General features: G+C 40.3%; 1 protein-coding gene across 6 annotated transcripts in view; it reads left to right on the forward strand.

The window, feature by feature from the left end:
* Positions 1–9,972: 9,972 nt before the first annotated feature.
* Positions 9,973–17,500, forward strand: part of LOC125032537 (synaptosomal-associated protein 25-like) — a 19,171-nt gene continuing 11,643 nt past the window's right edge. Inside the window, exons 1-6 of one of the 6 annotated variants that reach the window (XM_047623725.1) lie at positions 9,973–9,999; positions 11,157–11,177; positions 13,551–13,673; positions 14,104–14,152; positions 16,185–16,302; positions 16,714–16,716. In XM_047623725.1, coding sequence (XP_047479681.1) covers positions 9,988–9,999; positions 11,157–11,177; positions 13,551–13,673; positions 14,104–14,152; positions 16,185–16,302; positions 16,714–16,716 — 326 coding nt within the window. In that variant the 5' untranslated portion in view covers positions 9,973–9,987. Of the gene's footprint in view, positions 10,000–11,156; positions 11,178–13,550; positions 13,674–14,103; positions 14,153–14,867; positions 14,917–15,801; positions 15,851–16,184; positions 16,303–16,713; positions 16,717–17,500 lie in introns of all 6 variants that reach the window. The other 5 variants (XM_047623723.1, XM_047623724.1, XM_047623727.1 and 2 more) reach the window with 5 other exon arrangements.

Consider the following 17,500-nt stretch of genomic DNA (forward strand, 5'->3'; position numbering starts at 1 on the left):
GCTTGTCTTTGTTGCCTCCCTTCGACGGTCTTGGTGGTCTTGCGTGCGGCTTGTCACCACGTCTTGTTTTCGAGCGCGCGAGCACTAAGCGTGTTGTCCTTTCACTAAAGAGCCTGGGTGGCTTACGTCGATGCTTGTCGGGAAATACATCTTCTTTAGACCCGCTCTCTCTCGCCGTTCTTTCTTGTCTCCTTCCTCTTCTCCCCTTTGAAGATAGTGCTCTTACCGTATGTCTGTCTTGATCTTCCCCTCTCCTCATTCCATTAGTTTCTGTCTCTTTGCCATCTCTTCCCTTTATTAATTTCTTTCATCTGCCTTCTCTCTCTCTCCATCATTCACTCCCCCCCCCCCCCCATTTCCCACTCCTCCCCTGGCGTTTTTTTTTTTTTTTTTTATCTTACCCTTACTTCCTCTCCCTCTCCCTCTCCCTCATTCAGTTTGTCCCTTTTCCCCGCCCCCCCCCCCCCTGTTTCTCATCCACATCCCCTCTCCTTCCCCCTTCCCCCTTCCCACAACATAGCATGTGACGTGCAAGGAGCAGTATGTGGCCGGGGGCGCTTTGCTTGAGAAATGGGGTCTCTGGGTTTGATGTTCTCGCCGCTTCCGTGGTTGAGTTTTCGTGGTTCCAGTCAAGTATTAAGTCAACTATTACTACTGTTATTACTACTACTATTACTACTGTTATTACTACTACTATTACTACTGTTATTTCTACTACTATTACTACTGTTATTACTACTGTTATTACTACTACTATTACTACTGTTATTACTACTACTATTACTACTGTTATTACTACTACTATTACTACTGTTATTACTACTACTATTACTACTGTTATTACTACTACTGTTACTACTACTATTACTAATGTTATTACTACTAATATTACTACTGTTATTACTCTACTACTAACACTGTTATTAATACTACTACTAACACTGTTATTACTACTACTAACACTGTTATCACTACTACTACTACTAACACTGTTATCACTATTACTACTACTAACACTGTTATCACTATTACTACTACTAACACTGTTATCACTATTACTACTACTAACACTGTTATCACTATTACTACTACTAACACTGTTATCACTATTACTACTACTAACACTGTTATCACTATTACTACTACTACTACTAACACTGTTATCACTACTACTACTACTAACACTGTTATCACTACTACTACTACTAACACTGTTATCACTATTACTACTACTAACACTGTTATCACTACTACTACTACTACTACTAACTCTGTTATCACTACTACTACTACTACTACTAACACTGTTATCACTACTACTACTACTAACACTGTTATCACTATTACTACTACTAACACTGTTATCACTACTACTACTACTACTACTAACTCTGTTATCACTACTACTACTACTACTACTAACACTGTTATCACTACTACTACTACTAACACTGTTATCACTACTACTATTACTAACACTGTTATTACTACTACTATTACTAACACTGTTATTACTACTACTATTACTAACACTGTTATTACTACTACTATTACTAACACTGTTATTACTACTACTATTACTAACACTGTTATCACTACTACTATTACTAACACTGTTATCACTACTACTATTACTAACACTGTTATCACTACTACTATTACTAACACTGTTATTACTACTACTACTACTAACATCGTTATTACTACTACTACTAACACTGTTATTACTACTAATACTGGTGTTGATATTAATACTACTGCTGCTACCACACCACTACCTCTACCACTAACTACCCTTAAATCCACCACCACTACCACCATTTCTGCTACAACTTCTTTAACTACGGCTACTACGGCTACTACGGCTACTACGGCTACTACGACTACTACGACTACTACGACTACTACGACTACTATTGATAATGATGATGATGATAATGATAATGTTAATAATAAGAATACTTTTACTGTTTCTACTGACACTAACCCAAGTGGTGGTTGGGTAAATAAGAAGTAATAAAACGGCATTGGGTAAATATAGCAACTTGTAAAACTATGCTGCATATCGCAACGTTAGTATGCTGGCACTTGAAACGACTGTCCTCCCACCGCCATGGCATGTGTACGTACGGTCTGGGGCCGTTTTGTATCTTCGTTTGTTTGGGACTGTGTTAGGGGGAGGGGGGTATCGATTGTGTATGTTGTGCGGCCCTCTTGTTAGGTCAAATGAGCTGCCCCTCTCCCCTAGTGACCTTCATTTTCTCCCTCTTGTTTCCTCGCTCTTTCTCTTTCTCTCTCTCTCTCTCTCTCTTTTGTTTGTTTGTTTATTTCTCTTTGTTTCCTTTTATCTCCCTCAATCCTCAACTCCCCACTCTTTCTCTTTTTTTCCCTCTCCCTCTCCCTCTCCTCCCTCTTTCTCTTGTCCTTTCCCTTTCTATTTCTTCGCTTTCTCTTTCTCCCTGACGCTTTTCAGTTGGTAACGCAAGTAGCAATACCATCAACAAAGTGAGACGTTGGCACTGGTTGGCGGGCTGCGTGGCAGACGAGGGGAGAGGGGGAGAGCACAGCGTGGATTTCCCTTGCCAGGTCGATATACCGAAGTGTGGTTCAGCTTGCAGCCGCCCTCGTAGTGTTAGCCTAGAGCACTTTCTCTCTCTCTCTCTCTCTCTCTCTCTCTCTCTCTCTCTCTCTCTCTCTCTCTCTCTCTCTCTCTCTCTCTCTCTCTCTCTCTCTCTCTCTCTCTCTCTCTCTCTCTCTCTCTCTCTCTCTCTCCCCGCGCGTGCCTCTCCCCTCGCCATCTCCCTCTCCCTTTCCCCTCTTTCCCCCTCCCCCTTCCCATTTCCTTTGTTCTTGCATTTACATCCATTTGTACAGCATATGTATGTGTGTCTATATCTGTATGCGCATATAATGTATGCATAATGAAAAGTACGTTGGGGTGTCTTTTTGTTTTGTGCCTGTATGTTGAGTGGTCTTCTCTGGGTACAGTATTTTGCCGGTTCACTCTTCCTGTATCCCAAAGGTCCTACAGCCTTACAAAACAGGCTCTCCGACTTCGATAAGACAGAGGTTGCAAAGGAAACGAAAGTACTGTTACAGTCCGTTTCTCTCGACAAGAAAGAAAGGTTTGTTGATAGCGCCTTTTTTTTTCGTCATCAGTTTTATCATTTCGGATTTTAATGTCGGGTCAACTTGAGCATTTTGAGCTGTATGAGTTAGCGTTCGTCTGAAGGTGAAAATTTCGCTTGGTTCCGAAAGATGAAAAGAAAACGAGAAGCGTATCTTCTAGTGGAACAAAAACATCGTTGTTTCGCCATTAAATCTTATCATTTTTTATATTTATGTAAAAGGATATACATTACAATAGAATCTAATTTCCAGTTTTTCCATTGTTTATAACCGAATTTCCTTTTCCCAAAGGTTAATGTGAAGAACAACGGCCAGGTATTGCTAGGAAACCGGATGTTTATATGTATGGGTATTATATATTCTGAATTCCAGTAATCATGTATTAACAAAAACGTTTACATACAGAGGAAATTAATATTTTCCCTCTCCTTCCTTAGTTCTGTCTTACCATATAACAGCCACTAAAAAGAAAAAAAAACCTAACCCTTTTAATTAAAAGATGTTTGGATTATAACTTCAAGTTGCATGTCATAAATGAATCAATTAAAAAAAAAAAAAATGGAGTATTTTATGTGTTGAACGTACAATTTTAACTTTGGTTCAGCTTGTTATTGACAGTGGTTGAATTACGTTCTGTTCAATATGTATTTGTGATAGATACCATTTGCTAGGTAACGAATTTCTTTTCCGTTATGATTTTGTAGAGTTAAGTAAAAGTAAGCACCATATTGTAGCCGTGGCACTTTTTGATTTCCTGTAGTCCGTCTGCAGAGCATAATCATATTTGAAGGTTCATTTCACTAAGAATTAAGTCTCTCACTCTTTCTTCTCTCCCTCTCCCTCCTCCTCCCTCCTCCCCCCTCCTCCTACCCCCATTATCTTTCTTCCTTCCTTCCATCCTTCCTGCCTCCATGTCTACCTACCTGTCATCCCTCCTTCTTTTCATACTAACCTCCCCCCCCCCCTTTATCTCTCCTTCCCTCTCTCTCTCTCTCTCTCTCTCTCTCTCTCTCTCTCTCTCTCTCTCTCTCTCTCTCTCTCTCTCTCTCTCTCTCTCTCTCTCTCTCTCTCTCGCTCTCTCTCTCCCCCCTTCCCCCCTCCCCCCTCTGTCTTCCTTCCTTCCTTCCTTCCTACTCACATATCTACCTACTTACCTACCTACTTATCATCCCTATTTTTTATACTAAACTCTTCCTCCCCCTTTCTCTTCCTTCCTTCCTTCCTTCCTTCCTTCCTTCCTTCCTTCCTGCTTACATATCTACCTACCTACCTACCTACCTATCATCCCTCCTTCATATTACACCCCCCCCCCCCCTTCCCCAATTGAAGATTGGTATAAGAGAGGGAATTAATTTTTGGTTTAGCCTTGTCACAAGATTAGCGAAAAGCCCATGATTAGGTTCAGATGCACTTTTGTTTATGATTATGCCTCGCTTTGGATCTATGTGCCATTGATTTGGATATCGTAACATTGTACGCTAATTGTGTGCATGTTTGTTCCATGTGCCTTTCCTGTGTTTTATTAACGACACGTAATGTTTTCCATTTTTTTCTGACGTGAACAGAAGATGCCGGTAAGGTTTTATAGCAACTGATATATGCCTGCCTTTTCAAGTCTCTGGAACACCTATTTCCTGTTTTATTGTTTGTCTCTGATTGGATATATAAATCTATGTGCTCTGAATTTTTATGAATTGTACTGTGTGTCCCTCTGTGTACTTTTGTGTATGCCTTTATGCGCGCTTGTGTATGCGTGTGTGTGTTCTTGTGTATGCGTGTGTGTGTTCTTGTGTATGCGTGTGTGTGCGCTTGTGTATGCGTGTGTGTGTGCTTGTGTATGCGTGTGTACGCGCTTGTGTATGCGTGTGTACGCGCTTGTGTATGCATGTGTACGCGCTTGTGTATGCGTGTGTACGCACTTGTGTATACTTGTGTGTGGGCTTGTGTATGCGTGTGTGTGCGCTTGTGTATGCGTGTGTGCGCGCGTGTGTATGCGTGTGTGTGCGCCCGTGTATGCGTGTGTGTGCGCCCGTGTGTGCGTGTGTGTGCGCCCGTGTGTGCGTGTGTGTGCGGCCGTGTGTGCGCGTGTGTGCGGCCGTGTGTGTGCGTGTGAGTGCAGCCGTGTATGCGTGTGTGTGCGGTCGTGTATGCGTGTGTGTGCGGTCGTGTATGCGTGTGTGTGCACCCGTGTATGCGTGTGTGTGCGCCCGTGTATGCGTGTGTGTGCGCCCGTGTGTGCGTGTGTGTGCGGCCGTGTGTGTGAGTGTGAGTGCGGCCGTGTATGCGTGTGAGTGTGAGTGCGCCCGTGTATGCGTGTGAGTGTGAGTGCGCCCGTGTATGCGTGTGAGTGTGAGTGCGGCCGTGTATGCGTGTGAGTGTGAGTGCGGCCGTGTATGCGTGTGAGTGTGAGTGCGGCCGTGTATGCGTGTGAGTGTGAGTGCGGCCGTGTATGCGTGTGAGTGTGAGTGCGGCCGTGTATGCGTGTGAGTGTGAGTGCGGCCGTGTATGCGTGTGAGTGTGAGTGCGGCCGTGTATGCGTGTGAGTGTGAGTGCGGCCGTGTATGCGTGTGAGTGTGAGTGCGGCCGTGTATGCGTGTGAGTGTGAGTGCGGCCGTGTATGTGTGTGAGTGTGAGTGCGGCCGTGTATGCGTGTGAGTGTGAGTGCGGCCGTGTATGCGTGTGAGTGTGAGTGCGGCCGTGTATGCGTGTGAGTGTGAGTGCGGCCGTGTATGCGTGTGAGTGTGAGTGCGGCCGTGTATGCGTGTGAGTGTGAGTGCGGCCGTGTATGCGTGTGAGTGTGAGTGCGGCCGTGTATGCGTGTGAGTGTGAGTGCGGCCGTGTATGCGTGTGAGTGTGAGTGCGGCCGTGTATGCGTGTGAGTGTGAGTGCGGCCGTGTATGCGTGTGAGTGTGAGTGCGGCCGTGTATGCGTGTGAGTGTGAGTGCGGCCGTGTATGCGTGTGAGTGTGAGTGCGGCCGTGTATGCGTGTGAGTGTGAGTGCGGCCGTGTATGCGTGTGAGTGTGAGTGCGGCCGTGTATGCGTGTGAGTGTGAGTGCGGCCGTGTATGCGTGTGAGTGTGAGTGCGGCCGTGTATGCGTGTGAGTGTGAGTGCGGCCGTGTATGCGTGTGAGTGTGAGTGCGGCCGTGTATGCGTGTGAGTGTGAGTGCGGCCGTGTATGCGTGTGAGTGTGAGTGCGGCCGTGTATGCGTGTGAGTGTGAGTGCGGCCGTGTATGCGTGTGAGTGTGAGTGCGGCCGTGTATGCGTGTGAGTGTGAGTGCGGCCGTGTATGCGTGTGAGTGTGAGTGCGGCCGTGTATGCGTGTGAGTGTGAGTGCGGCCGTGTATGCGTGTGAGTGTGAGTGCGGCCGTGTATGCGTGTGAGTGTGAGTGCGGCCGTGTATGCGTGTGTGTGCGGCCGTGTGCGCGGCCGTATGTGTGAGTGTGAGTGCGGCCGTATGTGTGTGTGAGTGCGGCCGTGTATGCGTGTGTGTGCGGCCGTGTGTGCGGCCGTGTGTGCGGCCGTGTGTGCGGCCGTGTGTGCGTGTGTGTGCGGCCGTGTGTGTGCGTGAGTGCGGCCGTGTATGCGTGTGTGTGCGGCCGTGTATGCGTGTGTGTGCGGCCGTGTATGCGTGTGTGTGCGGCCGTGTATGCGTGTGTGTGCGGCCGTGTATGCGTGTGTGTGCGGTCGTGTATGCGTGTGCGCGCGCCCGTGTATGCGTGTGTGTGTGTGTTCGCCCGTGTATGCGTGTGTGTGTGTGTGTGTGTGTGTGTGCGCCCGTGTATGCGTGTGTGTGTGCGCCCGTGTATGCGCGTGTGTGTGTGTGTGCGCCCGTGTATGCGTGTGTGTGTGTGTGTGTGCGCCCGTGTATGCGTGTGTGTGTGTGCGCCCGTGTATGCGTGTGTGTGTGCGCCCGTGTGTGCGTGTGTGTGTGTGTGCGCCCGTGTGTGCGTGTGTGTGTGTGCGCCCGTGTATGCGTGTGTGTGTGTGTGCGCCCGTGTATGCGTGTGTGTATGTGCGCCCGTGTATGCGTGTGTGTGTGTGCGCCCGTGTGTGCGTGTGTGTGTGTGTGCGCCCGTGTATGTGTGTGTGTGTGTGTGTGCGCCCGTGTGTGCGTGTGTGTGTGTGTGTGCGCCCGTGTGTGTGTGTGTGTGTGTGTGTGTGCGCCCGTGTGTGCGTGTGTGTGTGTGTGTGTGCGCCCGTGTGTGCGTGTGTGTGTGTGTGCGCCCGTGTGTGCGTGTGTGTGTGTGTGCGCCCGTGTATGCGTGTGTGTGTGTGTGCGCCCGTGTATGCGTGTGTGTGTGTGTGCGCCCGTGTATGCGTGTGTGTGTGTGTGCGCCCGTGTATGCGTGTGTGTGTGCGCCCGTGTATGCGTGTGTGTGTGTGCGCCCGTGTATGCGTGTGTGTGTGCGCCCGTGTATGCGTGTCTGTATGTGCACTAAGGGACATAAGCACATGAACTACTGCATTTAACATGTTATGAAGGTGTTTCATGGATCACAACACATTGATGAGGACATGTTTGATTTCTTCAGTGATGCCACAGTTTATATCTTTGTTTCCATAATACTCTCAAATGTTTTCCTGCTTATAGTATTTCTTACAGCCCCCCCCCCCCCCGCCCTCTTCCCTTATTTATACGTAATAACAGATGAATAAACTTCTTCCTTCCCCTATTGGAGCTGCAACATCTATACCTTTTTGTTTCTTCTCGTTCTTTATCTCCCATGCATAAATCTGCTTTGGAAAAAAAAAAAAAGAATATAGAAATGCAGTTCCTTCTTTGCTAAATATAATCTCTAACTAAGCTATAATAACCATACCTTTCCCTTTGTGTCCATGGGTGTCTCCCCTGCATTGTTTTCGCCATAGACTTACCACTAAAGTTTTAGATCTGTATGGTAAAGGCATTTAATTATGTCTATCATTCAGGATATGCAAGTATAGTACCCTTTTGCTGTTTTTATATCTTATGAGATGGTATCATGCTAATTTTAAACCTCCCCCCCCTCCCCCACCCTTTTTCTTCCCCACGCAGCTTGATAAAATGTAAAATTATAATTTTTAAAAATATTATTAATTGTAACTCAGACCTTCTATAGTTTGATGTCATGATGCAGTTCGCTTTGATCAAGAAGTTTTCCACTTATCTTGCCAGTGGGTTTTGATATGCAAGCTTTTCTTTTCTTTTACTTTTTCGAAGTATCAGTCAATTTTTTTTTCTTTTTTCTTTTTTTCTTGAATACTTGTCCCTACAGGTGAAGATTACAGATATAACTGCATGATATAGATTTTGACATTGGGTAAAAGAGTACCAAGGAAAAATTTATGAGAATTTTGTTCTGTCAGCCACATACTGTTGTGACAAGTATGATCTCTGTGTCTTTAAACTGTGTAGTTTTCCACACAGAGTTTGATCCTAGCCTTTGACTGTTTTTCTCTAATTTACCTAAAAAGATGTTGGATTTTACATGTATACAGCCAAACAAATATGAAATGATTTTGACCTATTTTGCATGTAGAAGCCAATGGAACTCCATTATAACAGTGAGAACTGGCTGGTATAATCATCACTATTTTACTTTTACGGGTATGTGACCAATCTCACTCACACTACAGGAGAGATGGGAAAGTGGTTAATTTGGCAAGCCACCTCCACATAAAGTGTCTCGGAAATGGACCTGAAAACTGTGGAGCGGAAAGCCTTTGCAATTTGCATGCATTGTGGAGGTGTTGACATGAGATGGCCTCTTGGTAGTTCTGCCCTTGTCGGGGAAACTTCTGGTTGTGCAAAAAGAGGAGCTCTGCTTGGGAATAGTACTCCTTCATTTTTTATTTATTCATTTATTTTTTTGTGTGCTTTATGGGTTATTTTGTTGGGTGGTGGCCTACATTTGATTGCCTGTTGTTCAGGTTGGGTTATGTTATTGGTATGATTATTATTTTTATGACAAATATGATTTAATTTCTTTTCAAATGTTTCATAAGGCTTTTAAGGATCAGACTGAAGCTCTGAAAGGCATGTGTTTTGTGTGCCAAACCAGTCTAATAAAGTTTTGTCATTAATCCAGTGCCGCTGGGAATGGCATGTACATCCATGCCATGCCCACTGTGAGATTAGTTTGAGTTGTGTTTATACATATATGGCTCAACAAGTACGTAGTCACCAAGGACTCAATTACTAATCCTGCCTATCCCAAATAACCCTTTTCCTTGATTTTTGGAAATATTTTTTCCTATTTCATAAAGCTATAGTATTGCTAATATTAGAATAATGATAATGTCAATGATAATAACAGCAGCAATACCAATAATAAGAAAAATAAACCTGAGAACTCAAGGAAAGTATAAATTAGGCATGGTCACATGAGTTTACTAATTGACTCTTTGGTGGTTGTTCACTTGTGGAACTCTGTGTAAACACATTTCATAGAACGAATCTATAAGGAACATTACATGTTCCTGGCGGTAGTGGGTTAAGGGACAGTATTAGGCATTAGTGTTCATATTGTTTACATGACTGTGATATATTAGCCTTATAGTTATTTGCATACTATTACATATTAAAAAAGTTATTATATTGTTTAGAGGTTTTAGATAAAATGGGGAAACCTAAAGCCTCAGCATAATTTTGTTTTATATAAAATGGGGAAACCTAAAGCCTCAGCATAATTTTATTCAAATATATAATGGTCTTTTTTAATAATTTTTATTGTTAATATCGTTTTTGTCCCCCCACCTTCACCCTTAATTTTTTTTAAATATTTTTGAAGCACTATAATACTTTTCTTTCTTCAATAAAACCCAAGTACAGTATAACCTGAGCAGAGGCAGGATCGTCAGGAGACAACCGCAAGAATGCCTAAGATGGTTAAGTGCCCATGTTGCATTGATACCCACAAAGGACACCTTCCCATAGGATAGAACCCCCTTCTGCCTCCCATATGTCTTGTTTTTCCCCACTTACCCATAATAGCATCATGACCTAGATGAGATCTGATATGCTCCATTTAGTCTGCTATTTACCTTAATGAAGAATTAATATAATGTCTATGTATTTATATATACAGTACAGTTTTTGCTTTTGTTTTTGTTAACATATGTATATAAGTAAAAGTATGTCTTTTTTATAGCCTCTATACTTATACACAAGAATTTTATAGTGAGATTGCCAGTGCATTGGAGTTCGACTGTATTAGCTGCCAGATACAATACATAGGATACCATTTAGGGATACTACTACCTGCAGGCTTCATAGCTGAGTTCTATTCCAAGTCTCAAGGACGCAGTGTTGTAATTCATAATATCATGCCATGCCTTCAGACTTTAGAACTGTATACTGTACAGGTATTAAGGACTATACTGTGATGTTTTTGTCCGTTTTGAATCGCAAACAATTTGAATGCAGTCTCAGATGGCATGCATGTAGTGAAATGCTGCATTTGGGAGAGGATGAAGTATGCTGCTGAACTTGCAGTTTAGACAAGAACCAGGTTTTTTATTTATTAAACTGCTTCTTGCATTGTTTCTAGTTATTTTAGAAGCTATTGTATGAAGAGCAGGTATAGAATTACCATGATTTTGTGTGTTAATGTACATATACATATATATATGTATATGCATTTGTCATGATACATTGATGTATATGCTTATGTATATACTAGTATGTATATGTATGTTTATTCACACTTGTTTACATGTTTATACATATTAGTGTACATAAATACACACACACCAAATGAAGTTCAATATTTGTAAACATAAATTTTATTTCCTGTTAGGTTTATTCTCATGTGTTTCTCATCTTGCACAAAAACATAGCACCAACACTATAACTGAAAATGGTGTTTTTTTTTTATATATAACTATTGAAAGATGATTTGTGTAAAATCTAATGATGGTATTTCAATGATTTTAATAAAGTGGTCTTGCCATATTAAATTAAAACATGATTAACTTCATGCATTCTTTCTTCCCCTTCCCATTTCTTCCCCTCCCCTTCCACCTATCCCCTCCTCTCATCACAGGAACAAGACAACATGCCTACGGTGAGTTCAGCTGCCCAGGCACCCAGCTACAGACGATTCCAGTCGCATCGTGGGCATTTCTTTCCCTTCTTTCTCTCATGCCTGCTTCTGTGCTAGAAACCAAGTAAAGCTCCTAGGCAGTTGGGAAATTGACTTGTTTATTTCTTTTTTAATTTTGCTTTTTTCATCATCTATATCTTCCTCCCTTCTTTTCTTCTTTTGTCTAGGTATACATTATTTCACATCACTTCTACCTCCCATTACCTATCACTTCAGATATACCAATGTGTATGATTAGTGCATTTAAAAATTAAGAATACCCAACCTAGGGATTTTACTTGGCATCTGGTATATTCCAAATGTATTATCACTTGTTGCATGTACCCATAGAGTTAAGGATCCCTCATTGAGACAGACCGTGAGAATGCCGAAGATGGGCCACTGCGTGCCATTTTCCACCCATATTTCCTAGCTCCCGAGCTAGATATCTGGCTATGATAGGTAGAGCAATTTATAGCCTGCAAGACCTTTTAGGATTATTGTATATGATGTCATCAAGATAATCCTTTTTATATAATGTATATGCATAGCTACAAGAGAGACTGTAGCGTATCCTGTTGGTTAATCACACAATATATATACATTTTTTTATTTCCCTGGATGTCACAGTTGCTATATTTTATGACCATGATTATCATTTTTATATTGTGTGCTTGGTTTTCTTATCCCCCTTTTTTGCCTATGCTTACTTGATGCTAGCTAAAACCAGCAATATTGTTGGTTATTATTTTCAGTGATTGTAATTTTTTACTCCATATATTCTCATACATATAGTTTAATGAGGTACTTCTCTCACATATGCGCATGGATGCATGAACATACAGATTGAATCATGCAATGGAAACCCAGCTGAACTGAATAGGAATATACAGGTTTTAACATCCTCATATCACACTTGATTTTATTTAAATTTTTGTCACTTCAGAAATCATCTGAATAATAGATATAAATTAGCATTAATATTAAATCTGGGAATACAAAAGTTTAGAGGATAAAAGAAATAATGATAATAAGAGAAAATATATTTATATATATTTTTATATATTTTATATAATATATATAATTTCTTTTCCTTTCTTGTCTTTTATTTGAGCATTATTTTTTTTCTACAAATTTAAATCCAGATTCAAAGAATTTTGTGGGTGTTCATAGCTTAGTATAAAGTTTATATTTTTCACTCACTTTTTCTCTACTTTTAAAATGTCTTTAAAGAATCATGATGTTTTATCCTCAGTTTTTGCACATGTATGTTTTTTTTCACCATTTATTAACCCATTGGTGCCAGGTAACTCTACAATCCACTGTAGTTTTATTTTGTGATTTTTGTTTTCATATAGCTGGCCATAAGTGTTTAGTTACTGAGAAGTTGATAATTGGGTGTACCTGACTTCACCCAATATCTGCATTCTTTGAATTTTGGGATAACAGTTCCATTTTTTCATTATGCTCTCAGTATCATTACTGTTATTGTTATTATTATTGACATTGGGATTATTGTAATGTTATAAATCCTAATAGCAGTAAGCAAAAGAATCTGAAAATCAAGGAAAAGAGTAAACAGGGGAGATCAGGTAGAACTAAGAATCAACTTCATTTTGACTAAGCCCCAATGGAGCCATCTGTGTGCCAGCAAAATAATAAACTAGAAATACAGTGGATGCGACTTGTATGGCTTGCCACTCCAGCATCAGTGGGTTAAGTCTACAAGTGAGAGGTGCATGATACCAGAGATAACCTTAGCATGCATTCTCTCCATATGTCAGATAATGATTCAATGCACATTTATTGTTTCATATATATATCCACTTTCTTATTTCAGTATTAAACTTAAGAATTTTCATGATTTATTATTATCCGCACTGTTTTTATCATTTGCATGATTATAAATTTATATGACCATAAACTCGTATCAAGATTTTCTTATTAAAAGAACAGTATTTTTTAATTGATTATTGTGTGTGATAAATTGAAATTCTTCAAAATTTTACAAGTTTGACCTCTCCTTTATTATATGAACATTACACACTCTTTGTTTATTAACATTTAAGCTCACAATTGGACATTTTCATAAGTAATTCTCACTGTTAGGATACAGAGCTCACACTATTCTGTTATGGAGGGCATCCACAGGATTTTTTTTTTTTTACCAAAAATTAGCATAAGCAGGTACTTATTAAACAAATTGTCTCAAGCAAAAGGCTTGTATTTATAAGAAAAATAAGTAGCACTAGAGAAAAAGCTTGGGACAGGTGACCAGAAGGCAAGAAGAAAACTAAGTCTGGCAAATTTTTTACTCGGTGAATAGAATCATTCAGCATTCCCCCAATTTTGCAGGAGACAATGGGTGATGGCGCTGGTGAACCCAGGACAGAGCTGCAGGAGTTGCAGTTCAAGTCCAACCAGTGCACAGATGACACCCTTGAGTCAACTCGGCGTATGCTGTCACTATGCGAGGAGGTACGTTTCTTCCCCAGTTAACCAGTTCTTCATTCTACCTGGTGCTCAAGATAGAGTAGTGGCAGTTTTTGTTTTATAGTGTGGAGATTAATAACAGTTAGATTAATACTTGAGTTAAGTAATGAGTGTATCTCCTGTGTATAAAGATTTTTCTGTCATAAGTCTCTTCTTCCCAGGAGTTAGAAGATAGGGATATTGCTCTTTTTTTTTTCCAATATTGCCTCTGTTGTCCTGTGTATGCCAGTTATCCACCAAAAAGAAAGTTCTAATCCACAAGGGATTTTTATTCAGCTAGAACACCAGTCTAGTGGTGTTGCTAGGGCTAATTTATTATCTATTTGAATGAATTTTGTCCATTCACCAATACCAGTTGTACATTCATTTTGAAAAGTTGTCTGAGTATTGGGAATGCTTCCTTACATGCTAACAGTCGAAGGAAGCTGGTATCCGAACCCTCGTTGCTCTGGACGATCAGGGCGGTAAGTATACACAGAGACAAATACAAAATGTTCATTCAGTCTTCCGTCTGTTTTTTCTCGATACATCTAGCAGTAATTTTGAGCCAAGGGCATCAGTAATGATCAAAACTTAGAGAAGACTTCTTGTGTTCTATTAGTATGTTTCAAGGCTCAGGTTACTGGTAAGATTATATAGTAAGGATGATTCTAGCATGCCAGTACACTGTCACACTCACTTTTGTATGGTATTGTATTCATGTTGTATTTTCTAGTTAGAATTGTTGCCTTGGTTGTATTGTTATACTTTAGGGATTTGAGGTTGAGCTTTTATGATTTAATTCTAGATATTTGAGCATGGATTGTGTTTAGATATTGTCTTATTATAATTTGATTTTTATTATATACTATAGTGCCAGAATAACTTCAAAAGAGTTAGAAATTGTCAAATGTATATATGTATTTTGAGAATACGGCTTTAGTTCTAAAGAAAAAATGTTTGTTTGGGTTATTGGCTTTCTCCTTTTTTTTCGAAAGTTCTATTCATATCAGTCTTTTATTTTCATATCTATTTTTTTTTTTTACATTCTCAACTTAGGTGCTGGTTATTTTCCTTTTATTTTCTTTTATCATTCATTACCATAATTCTTTCCTTATATATATATGTCATCATGCATTGGATAGACTGCATCTCAAGCATTAACATTTTGTTTTTCGTTTGTCATTTCTTTTTTTATAGAGTCAAGACGCCGGTGCAAAAACATTAATTATGTTAGACGCACAAGGGGGTAAGGGTTCTTTCCTGTTTTTGTTTGTGACACCTAACAGGTGTGCTCCCTTTGTTAGGTGAGCCCTGTGCTTGCTTCCGAGCACTTAACACACGCAGTTCTAACTCTATAATATTGTGGTGGCAACACTTTTTCAGAGTTTCCGAAGCTGGGTTGTGTTGGACCAAGGTTTTCTCTGCTTATGTGTTTATTTATTTTGTTGATTTTTAATCATTTACCCCTCCCTCATTTCTTATTTACATTTTACAATAAATCCAGCAAGACAGCTTTGGAAGAAAGTGGATAGTGAGTTTATATATATAGTAATAGCTATAGCTGGTCACATGTACCAATAAAGGAAGGGAAACGGATTTTTGTCCTAAAAAAAAAAAAAAAAGGTACGTTCAGGAATTAGATTTTATTTTATTTATTTATCTATTTACTTACTTATTATTTTTTGTGTCCATATATTTTTATTTTCATCTAATTATTAATTTCTATTCATGTCTATATTTTTTTTTACATAGACCGCACAAGTTACTGGGCTATATTTCTCAAATCATTAGCACACTAAAACATAGTAGATGCATGTTTGATTTTAGAGTAGAGGAAGTCTTTTTTGAAGGATTTTTAAATACAACTTATCAATGTAATATACAAAATTGTAAGATGAAATGCTAAATTGTAGGATTTTTATCCCTCTGTAATGGTGAGATAGATCACTATTATTATTAAAGCTTCTTTTACATTGTTTGCCAGTATTGCACAGGGTTTGTAGATGCACACCATGCATGGCTTTTGTTTTCATTTATTTTTATTTATTTATATTTTTCTATTTTTGTTCTTCTCAGTCCTTCTAATGCATGTTCAGATTTGCTTGCTTATATGCCCCTCCCTTGCTTATAGAGTCAAGATGCGGGTATTAAGACACTGAATGCACTAGATGACCAAGGCAGTAAGTATGGAGTAATATCATAGATTGTATGTGGTACATTACCTGTTGGTCCTTGTATGAATTGTAGCTCATTGCAATGTATTCTGCTCTTGTAATTTTTTTTGTAGAACATGCAGTACTAAAATTTTTATTTTTGAAGACTATTTAGTAGAATAGAAAACTGTAAAGATTCTTTTTATGTATATATACATTGTTTATTGACTGCAAAGTGAGAGCCCCTCAAAAGATCAGCATACTAACTTCTCTAACCATGATCAGATTTTTGCAATATATAAATAGCATATTTTGATAAACCCCTTCTGCAGTCATGACTGAAATTTGCCACAACTCTCAGAGCAACTGGATCGCATCGAGGAGGGAATGGACCAGATCAACTCCGACATGAAAGAAGCAGAGGAGGCACTGACGGGGATGGAGAAGTGCTGCGGACTCTGCGTCCTGCCTTGCAATAAGTGAGTGTCTCAAACCACCAGTAAATCCGCCTTCAGCCGGACCTCTTTAAACTCCAGGGGCTATTTCTTGTGTATTTGTGATAAAAAAGAATCTGTTTTATGTTCTTGTCTTTTCTTCATATTTGAAACACATAATGTGTAGATAAATTTTTCTTCTTCTTCTTGTTAAGTTTTTAAGCATCATTGGTTATACACATATTAAAAAAGGAAATGTGAAAGAGTAAGTTGTTTCACGAGTGTGTGTGTGAGTGAGCGAGTGAATAAATGTTTAGATCTTTTTTACAGGTGACTGTGTTATTAAGAGAGGAATGCCAGGCAAATTTTAGAGAAAAAAAATCTTTAGTTAGGTATGAGCTAACCTGATAAGTAGTTCCTCTACAACGTTGACACATTCTCTGATTTTCATTCCAGATCGTAAGTTCTTTCCTTGATTGCGCTCTAAGTAAAGAAATCAGGGACTGTGAGAACGGTGACTAAGCGAGGTAATGGCCATCACCATTTCTGGAAACGTGAGATTAACCATTTCTGGAAACGTCTCACACAATCCTGTTGAAACCAGACCTCCTGTTTGCAGTTCCTTTACGCTGTAGTTCAGGAGTCAGGAAATCACTGAGCATGGCACATTAGCGTTGAGAGTTGCCTGTTACCGTTTGTTCGTTCATTTTCCTCCAAGAAGCAGAGTCAAATTGCATAGTACCAAAAAAAAGTCAGGGGACAATGCCATCATTAAAAAAAAGTATATATATATATATACAACAATAAAAATCAGATACTCTGGTTTGAGTGTCCAGATAGTTTTCATCCAAACTGGTTCTTAATGGCCAATAAAAAAAAGGATAAAAAAAAGCGACAATTTTACTCCTTAACATCTGATACCCCCCTCAACCCCCCCCCCACCCTCTACCCACCACCCTATCTCTGTTTCTTCCTTTTAATCTCTGCCTGTCTCTTTTTCTCTGCTGTGTATCTCTTCTATCTCTGCTGTCTCTCTCTCTCTCTCTATCTGCTGTCTCTCTCTCTCTCTCTCTATCTGCTGTCTCTCTCTCTCTCTCTATCTGCTGTCTCTCTCTCTCTCTCTATCTGCTGTCTCTCTCTCTCTCTCTATCTGCTGTCTCTCTCTCTCTCTTTATCTGCTGTCTCTCTCTCTCTCTCTATCTGCTGTCTCTCTCTCTCTCTCTCTATCTGCTGTCTCTCTCTC

The sequence above is a fragment of the Penaeus chinensis genome, chromosome 14, assembly GCF_019202785.1.
Source record: "Penaeus chinensis breed Huanghai No. 1 chromosome 14, ASM1920278v2, whole genome shotgun sequence".
Lineage (NCBI taxonomy): Eukaryota > Metazoa > Arthropoda > Malacostraca > Decapoda > Penaeidae > Penaeus > Penaeus chinensis.